The 9544-nt window shown below is 36.2% G+C and overlaps 1 protein-coding gene and 1 long non-coding RNA gene across 2 annotated transcripts in view; both read right to left on the bottom strand.

Annotated features, from left to right (window-relative positions):
* Window positions 1-3754, bottom strand: part of LOC110027391 — a 29075-nt gene extending 25321 nt beyond the window's left edge. The window contains exon 1 of the long non-coding RNA XR_002294337.1: window positions 3524-3754. This is a non-coding gene — a long non-coding RNA (uncharacterized LOC110027391). The remainder of the gene's footprint in view (window positions 1-3523) is intronic.
* Window positions 3755-4764: 1010 nt separating this feature from the next.
* LOC110027531 overlaps window positions 4765-9544 on the bottom strand; it is a 6012-nt gene continuing 1232 nt past the window's right edge. Inside the window, exons 2-4 of the mRNA XM_020729005.1 lie at window positions 7153-7626; window positions 5838-5897; window positions 4765-5702 (exon numbers count right to left, since the gene is read on the bottom strand). Coding sequence (XP_020584664.1) covers window positions 4893-5702; window positions 5838-5897; window positions 7153-7626 — 1344 coding nt within the window. The 3' untranslated portion in view covers window positions 4765-4892. The remainder of the gene's footprint in view (window positions 5703-5837; window positions 5898-7152; window positions 7627-9544) is intronic.

The following is a 9544-nucleotide window of genomic DNA, read 5'->3' as shown; positions in this document are numbered from 1 at the left end:
TATATATATATATATATATATATATATTATGGCATAAAATTTTGCATGTTGTAATTATAGTATTTTTTTTTTTTTTTGCCACAACATGTTCTTGTTTTGTCAATTTTCAAAATTATTCAAAATATAAAACTTGTCAATCTTGGTTTTTATTATTGTCAATTTATTTCCTTGGTTCTTATATTGTTTTCCTGTAATGGAACACTTTGGGCGTTGTGAAAGCTCCTCTAGAAGTGAAATATGAACCATATAGAAACATAAAATGACTCAAGCGGGACATAAGAAACCAAATTTTTATGAATTATATATTCAAACAAAAAATATCTTTAGATAGGAGAGGGGATATCATTCTACTAAATATGGAGTCACATTTACTAGAAAATGAACAAAAAATTGCCGCTTCCTTTTCAAACTTGGTTAAGCTAAATTATTATAAAAGAGAAGCAAAAAAATCCATAGAAATAAGTATTATCTTACAAGTATATAACACTGGTAGTTTGTAGTCTTTATTGCTACTTTTCTTAAACTTACGCGCACACTTATATGTACGAAACCTAGAAATCAAGACATTATTTGGAGACAAGGAACCCAACCATTAAGCTAAGTTGGATGCACAATCCATGTCGTTATATTAAGGATGTTAATAAGCCGTCCTCACTTTTTAACAATTGTGCACTTTTAAGCAGTTATTGAATGAGACTAAACTTCTAATGCATGCAACCAGAAGCTTTAACCAAGAGGATATGCCATTGCATTAATAAAATTATGATTCTTACCATTCAATCAACCGAATCTTGTATATAATTGAGAGCCTCCGTACATGCATTTTGTGCAAGAATTCAAAAGGAAAATATAAATAATTTATGCAATCAAGGGAAATTTATTTAATGCAAAATGATGGAACTTTGATTTGCTAACCTTATACACATGCAATCCTCATTTCCTATTGAATTTATGAAACACTTCATTAGATCTTGTGCAATGAAATAGGATGCAACTAGTACATATAATACTTGTTGGTTCCAATTAACAATATATTTGTGGTGACATGAGATCTCAAATTATAATATTTAGATTTTTTTTGTGGCAAATTAGATGTATATTGTAATATCTTATCATGAAAATCTTATCATTTGTAGTTGTTTCAAACCTTTTCTATGTTGGAATGGAGAAGCTTTTAGGAAATGACAAAGGCTAAAAACACAACTTATGGAAGAAGCTTCACTCTTATTTAACACCTTAACTTGGCTTGATACAAACTCAAAGACTCCACCCCTATTTATACTAGTGGCACCTCCTAAATTAATGGCTAGGATTGTGCCACCACAATTACAATCCAATGGTTACAAATAATTCCACACCTACCACACAATAATTCAACACCTACCACACCTACCACACCTACTACACAATAATTTCATACCTACCACATATTCTAGAATAAGCTTATAGAAATTAAGCTTTATTTAAACAACTAAAACAAGTTTATATTTCAACATCACATCCCCTGTTTAGTGGCACACCACTTTCCCAACAATCTTGTGTTCTTTCTTTCCCTCCCATCCTCTTTTAACTCCAAAATAATACCTGTAAAAAGGGAAGATTAACTTTATTTCTTTCAAGTTGTTGTGGATCCAATAAACACTAGACACTAACGACTTGAAGAAGATAGATGGCAAACTCAAGTTCGTGATCTAGCAAAGAAACTCAACCAGGAAAGCTAAATAAAGCTGCGCTCATACAATTTTACATAGCCTATTACCGTTGCACTCACCGAAAAAAGTGAGTCTGCTCAGCAATGAAGCAAGCATAAGAATCTGATGAGAACACAACAGTCTTTTTCATCACCTACCATGGAAGTCACATATGCTATAGTTGGCTATAGCAGACAAAGGAATTAAGCTCCTGGCTTTATGAACCACAACAGAGACTTCTCACTCAGCACAACAATTGACCATGACGTTAATATTTTCAGAAACATCATAAATTAAAGATTGAAACCTCATACACAGAGAATCAAGGCAAGAAAAACTTCATTCTCCTTTCCTTTTTGATGGAAAATAAACCTGAGAGTGAACTGTTTTGGGCTTCTAAAAATATAAAAATATGGAGTTTGGTAATGTGGGAAGCCTCTCTTCTTCATGCACATCACTAACTCCACGGCCTCCATGTGCAATGAACAGCAAAAGAGATCCTGAACTTGCTAAAATTAACTTTACGGAAACTTCAGCAATAGACTCACCAATTATGAAGGAAGAGTTCATGCTTGAATATGGGGAAATAGGTCCTGATTGTGAAATAAATAAATAGAGTTGTTTTGACAAAGATAAATTTATGAAAAAAGTAACCTTTTTAGATTAAAAAAAAAAATTAACTGCTGCACATATGCATATTTGTGAAGATAGGATTTTGATACACATATAGATTAAATTATGACTTATATAAGAAAATAATTAAATGAAATATTGCATTTGAGTATTTTAACATAAAATACCCTCATGGTCAATCTAATTATGATTTAATGTGATGGTTGTAAGACAAGGAATTATAAAATAAAATAAACTATCTTATCTTATATTGCATGGAGGCTATTAAGACATGGCTTTTAAATCAATTCAATGGGGTATGATTGGTTGTTCCTATTGTAGTATATAGAATAAAATAGAACGATTGACGATGAAGCGAAAAATAGAACTAGAAAATTCACACCATAAAACAGTAATACAGCGGAACACACAAATAATTTACGTGGTTCGGCAAACGTGGTTCGGCAAATTGACTACGTCCACGGAGTTGCAGAGGATTTTACTAATTAGGAATATACACCAGCCAATTGTCTCTACTTACAAAAAGTATATCTCACTTCCTTGCTCCCTCTTCTTCTCTCTCTACACCGAGATACACCGAAGTAGATAAACTTATAAGAGAAATAACTCAATTTCTCTTCTGTCACAAGCCACCAAGAAGAAGTTAAGAAGGACAATCTTCTTCTTCGTTCTTTCTTTCTATCTTCCTTCTGCCGCAACTCCTCTGTCCAGGGAAAGCCCGACGATTTTATTTGAAGGTAAAATGAAATGAATGAATATACATGGTAGTGTAAATTTTTAGCTCAGAAGTGTTAAGACCTCGCCTAGGAAAATTCCTCTAACGATTTTATTACAGCTTAAAGGAATATATCTCCTTACTCTAATAATTTCATTAACTTGAATTTAAACTTAACTATACTTCTAAAATGTACCAAAACAACCTCAATTTGATTAACTTTTAAAAATGTGAAATACACAATTTCATGGATAGATAAGATAGCATGTATATAAAAATTGAAGATTAGGTGTTAGCATGTAAAACAAGTAAGAACTGAGTGGTATGTATGTAAATCTTCCAACAACTAAATTCAACCTCAAAAGGACCCGAGATACATTCCTACTGAAACACATTCCCACAATCTTTCATCTCAGGCTTACAGTAAGTGACATTGCCATAGAAATGCAAGAAAATAAAGTGGGAAATTTAGGGCATCCATTACCTATTAGATTCGAGGAGCCCGCAGCCGACTACACCTTCGTCGCTTGCTCGATCCCTTTCCTCTTTCTTTCTGAATCATCTCGCTCTATATTACATCTCGAGATAGCAACGAATGCCATGAAAGGAAGATCGATTGAAATGAAGGATTAAAATTAGGGCATGGACTACTTTGGATTCTTGGAGCTCCTCTGCATTCGGTTTCCATCCAGATTCTGGGATTTTCTCGCAAAAAAATCACATATTATGATAATGAAAGATTTTATTCTACTAAAAACCTTATTTATCAGATTATTATAGAACAATAAATTCAAGCAGGGTGTAAGTAAGTCAAGCCGACTTGTGAGTTAGCCCGAGCTTGGATCGATAAGTGGCCCTTGAACTAAGCTTGATGAGTTAACAAGTCAAGCTGAAGCTAGCCCCGACTCGACTCGTTAGCTCGTGAGCCGACTCATTTAAGAAAATATTGATATAACACATGCTTAAAATATATTAAATTTAAGATTTTATCTTTAAAGTATTAAAAATATTTTAAAAATAATATTATGTATATTTTTATAAAGTGAATTTTTATTATTTCTCTACTAATCACTCATTTTATTATCATCTTATTCTAATATCACCTTAAATTAATATTATTTTTCTCTTTTTCTAATACAGCTTTAGCTCGAGTTTGAACTCCATAATATTAATCAAGCTTATGGCGTGAGCCCGACTCCACCCTCCACCTTGACGAAAAATTATTCCATACGGACACCGCATGCAGAAATGCTACACTGTCGATCACCGATCTCTACCGTCCATCAATTAAAAAAAAAAAGTTAAAAATGGGGCCCACAGAAATACATCTTTGCGGTAATCGACGGTGTAGATCTCTGCATGAACCTTCAAACCTTTTGGATTGCGGAACGTCCAATAGTTCAGTGTCGGGCCGACGGAATGACGCTTATTTGAGATGGTTATGCACACCGCTCGTCTTCCTCCTCCGATAATTAGACTCCTCAGAATAATCCATGTTGCTCGGTCGATCAGTCAGCCGTCTGATCTCCCAACAATCGTCTTATGTCCTTGCCCATTTCATTGCTTTTAGATTCATAATATCATATTTTTCGTACACCTAAAATAGGGATATGTTCAACATGTATTCCATGAAAAGATGGGATGATAATACTAACATCTTCATATATTCACACTCCATACATTATTAGAAGGAAATATTATATAGTTTATAAGAATGTGCTTTCAAAGAAGAATGAAAAAGCCACATGACATGATTGAAATTACAATTCATATACACCAACCAGGCAAAACAAAGATCATCCCAGCCAAGAGGAACCAATTGCCTATTTACAATAGCCGCATGCCATCCCATGTCAAGCTCCGGACGCAATCTCCTTCCCTACCTGGCTCTCATGTTTCACCCACGCATGAACGGGCAACGATTCCGGCGGGCACCATTGGCTCCACCGCCGCCTCCTCGACCGAACCCTCGTACGCCGCCGCAGAAGCCCGTTCAAAGCCACCAGATAGTTCCCCGAATCATGATCTCGCAATATCGTTCCATCAGAACCATAAGCCTTGAGATGGCTCAGCGTCTCCAGCGGATGCGGCGTGTTCAAAAACCTCCGCAGCGCCCCGCGGCGGCCATCGCCGTCGCAGTCTAACACGTATAACGCAGCCCCAGACGGAAGCCAGGGGTGAGGCGGAGAGAACTCGTCGTCCGGCTGCAGGATGTACTGCTTTCCGAGAGGGAAGTAGAGCAGCTTGTCGGCGTTGAGGCAGGTGTGGGCGCGGAAGGAGGTGTTGAGGCGGCCGAGGAGTTTGACGACGTGGCTGGGGTAGTCGCAGGAGAAAGCGCGGGGGACGATGTCGCGGTGCATCATGACGGCGAGGATGTGGGTTTGGTCGAGGCGGAGGGAATGTAGGGCGAGGTGGCCGGAGCAGAGGACGGCGGGGGAGCCGAAGGTGACGATGGGGAGGAGGGAGGGGAGGGGGATGGCGCGGCGGGAGAGGAGCATGAGGGAGATGAGGAGGGAGAGGCTGCCTCCGAGGGAATGGCCGGTGAAGCGGAAGCGGGCGTTGGGGCCGTGGGTGAGGAGGTGGGACTGGATGTCGGGAAGAAGTTTGAGGTAGATGCCTTTGGCTGCCTCGTAGATTCCTCGGTGGACTAGAGCCTCTGTTTCCTGCTTCATGTTATATTATGACTGTATGCACATTTTTTGTATAATCATATGTTGCATCCTTATATTATACATAAAAAAATGTATATAAAATGGTTTATTTTTAAATGGGGTTGTGATGGGGGGCTGAGAACTTACTTCGAACTTGGTTGGCTCGAAGAAGAGATTGGCTTGCCACGAGGCCAGAGAATCGGATCCCTGACATTTCATCAAACAAATGTTTAGATGCAATTAAATGTTCTTACTTTTTATATAGATCGATATATATGTTTTGTGATGAATAAGCAATGTTATGATGCGAGAGGATATATGTATATATATATATATATACTAACAAAGAAATGTCTAGGGGTTATTATGCGAGCTTCGGTTATCACTCATGAGTCTAAGAATTCGAGTACCACACCCTACACTCGGAGAAATTGAACCCCATATCAGAGGAGACAAACAACTGACAAGAAGATGTCCGACCAACTGATTTAAGTACGTTGCACACACACACACACATATATACATATAACTATACAAGATAATTCAAAGTTGAACTTTTTGCTAAGATTAAATTTTATAGATAATTGTTATGCTGTTCAATTTATGGCTAAGAAAAATTTTGGGGATGATTACGAATAGATCATTGGAAATTTTGATATTTATGGAGGAGACATCGGACTGATGTATTTGCATATGTCACAATATAACTATTGAGAATTTGAACTGAATGAAAAAATATGAGTTGGAATTTTATGATGAATTTTTATTTTAAAGTGAGAATATGAAAAATGGATGAAAGATGATAGTTGATTAGTAAATAGCGAATTTTTGGGGGTTTATATGTAAATGCCACAAAAATTTATGGGATAATTATATGTACATCACCCAAAATAATGATATTTATAAATTAACCACTTAGATGTTTTTTTTTTTTTTAAACTATCAAATTGATGTATTTGATGTATTTAATGTGTGCCACAATCAAACTAATTAGAATTTGATAAAAATGAAAAATATGGATCGGGGTTTTTTCATAAATTTTGGTATTTGAGTGTGAATATAAAATATGGATGAAAAAGGGTGAATGATTTGTAAATAGCAAGTTTAGGATGGTCTCAATGTTAATGCTCCGAAAATTTAATATGTTATTTTCTTGTAATCTGGTCTTGAAACACAGGGGAATATTCCTCCTATTTTATTCTATGTTTTTCAGATATTATTGTAGTAGTATTGATGTGTTATTGTGTTATTATAATACCAAGATTATTCCCAGAACACAATAATACATTAATATCACCACAATAACACCTTAATAACGGAAGAATAACATGAGAGGAGTATTCCCTTGTGCTAAAAAAAAATATTTTTTTATTTTCTATCACCTCCACATCACTATTGATTTCATCAAGAGCAGGAATAGCACCTGCAAAACTAATAGAAAAAAAAGGAAGTTTTGAAGAACCTGGATAACGAAGCAGCGAGTGCAGGTGCTGGGCTCGTCGCACACGAACCACTCGCAAGGCGAAGAATGCAGAGACTGTAGTTCCCTGGCAGCCTCCAGCCTCGCCTTTTCCTCCGCCGCCACCACCGCCGTTACCGACGATGCCGCGACATAGGTCGCCATTTTCGACTTGTAAGTCCTGCAATTCCCACCCGATTGAAAATCAGCTGCAATCTCATTCTCATCGGTGGCTTGTGATCCTCGGTAGAGCAGACTCTTGGCTTTGTCATGGATGTAGGATGCCGCCGTTGCGGCGATCTCGAATGCGACGGAGGACGAGCGGGCTGCCTGCTGGCTTGATGATGGCGGCGCGCGCTCCGGCCAGGCGGCGCTGGTGGAATCTGAATCTAGACTGGCTTTGATTGCAATCTCCTGCTTCTTGTCTAGCGAAGAGGTTACTAGCCGGAGCCCATGGTATCTCCTCAATTCATCGTCCTACACGTTAGAGAAGCATAGTATTGAGACTGTGTGGGCAATCATGGAAGATTTATATAAATACAACATCATTCTTATATATTTAGATGTTAGACATATAAATATGTAAGAATTGCATTGGATGCATGTAAATGCTCCATTTTTCTTAATTATTAAAAAGGTTGTGCTAATTTATGACAATTAAGGGGAAAATGAAATCTAACTAATGAAGCAATTGGATGACCATCAAATTGATTTTTTGATACAATAACTTTAACTATTCACTTGGCCCCAATGACATGTAGAATGTCTTGCGAGATCTTTATATGAATTAATTGATGAGACAGATCTGATGTCAATATATTTTTACTCTTAATACTCCAGAAAATAAAATTAGAAATTTGATGTGATCATTTGAGAAAAGGATCGCTAAATTTAATATGCTTAATATTAAAATAAGTTGCTCAATAAAATAAATTTGAACCTAAAATTACTTTGTTATGATTTCATTAACATATTTATATACGCTAAATATTAATTTGTATTAAGTATTCTAATAATCGAATGAAATGTCTTAATTTCTAACAACAAGGTCCTAAATATCCTTTCCAAAACTCTACGAGTATGTGATGTTTGTGCATATTCAAATGAATATTGGTGGGAAGAAATATTGGCTTTATAGAATTATAGAGTGCTATGTATTGCAACCCAGCTCCTCTCTATCACATCTGTCAAATACTAATCATAGAACAATGTTGACATCCACCTAAATCAAATACATGTAAGCCATGGAAATCTATCACAAGACCTTTCAATTGTACGATCTCTCTCCTAGAAGAAGAACAGCAAAGTAATTCAAGTCAATTAAAGTTTACCTAACCTACAACGTTCCTCATAGATTTCTTTAAAGTGTGACAGAATGATACTTGAGATCTATCGACTACTAGTGATCAGATGAAACTTGCTATTAAAGTTTTCCCGACCTACAATGTTTAAAGTGTATCAATGATGCTTGAGATCTATCAACTATTGATGTTCAAATAGAACTGGTTTGATTATTTGATCTCATGCTTTATGAAGAGAACAATCCTGTCCTACCTTCAACACCCCTTTATCAACTATCTCCAACTACATGACAGAACGCAACGGACATGTATAAAATATCAAAATACAAACACAAATCTTCCTAATTATCATTTCTCCATTATATAAAGACAACAATCAAATCAAGCCACTGGCATTCAGCTAGAACTATTGCCTACAATAGAATAAAGAGTACCATTAGATGATGGCTCTCAAAGTTCAAATTATGTTTCTATATACATTAGGTACATGCTTCTAGTTCATAGAATAATATAAATTACTTATCTTTATTTACATCATACTTAAATAGCTCAATATTATACTTTAGACATAGCTAGTGTTCTGCCACGTAAGATACATGCATGGCATTATGGCAACGTGTCTGCCAACTTGCCACCTTTTGTTTTTAATAAAAACATACGATGTGATTTTTATAAATCTTTATAAATTCTACAAAAATGAATGTATTGATGCTTTAAAAACTATATATTATTATGGAAACGTGTTCTTAACTTCCCGGCAATAAAATCAGTCTTAAATTCTATGTACTAAATTAGTTGGTGTCCATTTAACCACTTAACCGGCTAACCGCAACCTAGACAAAAGGTTTTAATTGAACAAAAAGGAACCTCAAAAAATTACCTAAAAAAGGGGGGGAAAATTGCGTACGTCGTCAGTAGCCTACAGATAGGTTACAGTGAGAATATTGAGGGATCATATCCGAGTTATACCTTTTGTTACCTCCCTGTAACATATTGTAGCCTACAAATATATGAAAATAGAAGCGAGAAACTTACTAGAAGATACAGGGTTTGTTGGGGCAGCTTATAAGTGCGGGCAGCGTTTTCAAAACGCC

The sequence above is a fragment of the Phalaenopsis equestris genome, unplaced genomic scaffold, assembly GCF_001263595.1.
Source record: "Phalaenopsis equestris unplaced genomic scaffold, ASM126359v1 Scaffold000428, whole genome shotgun sequence".
In the NCBI taxonomy this organism is placed as follows: Eukaryota; Viridiplantae; Streptophyta; class Magnoliopsida; order Asparagales; family Orchidaceae; genus Phalaenopsis; species Phalaenopsis equestris.
The sequence above is the reverse complement of the archived record's forward strand: the minus strand, read 5'-3'. Positions and strand labels throughout refer to the sequence as shown.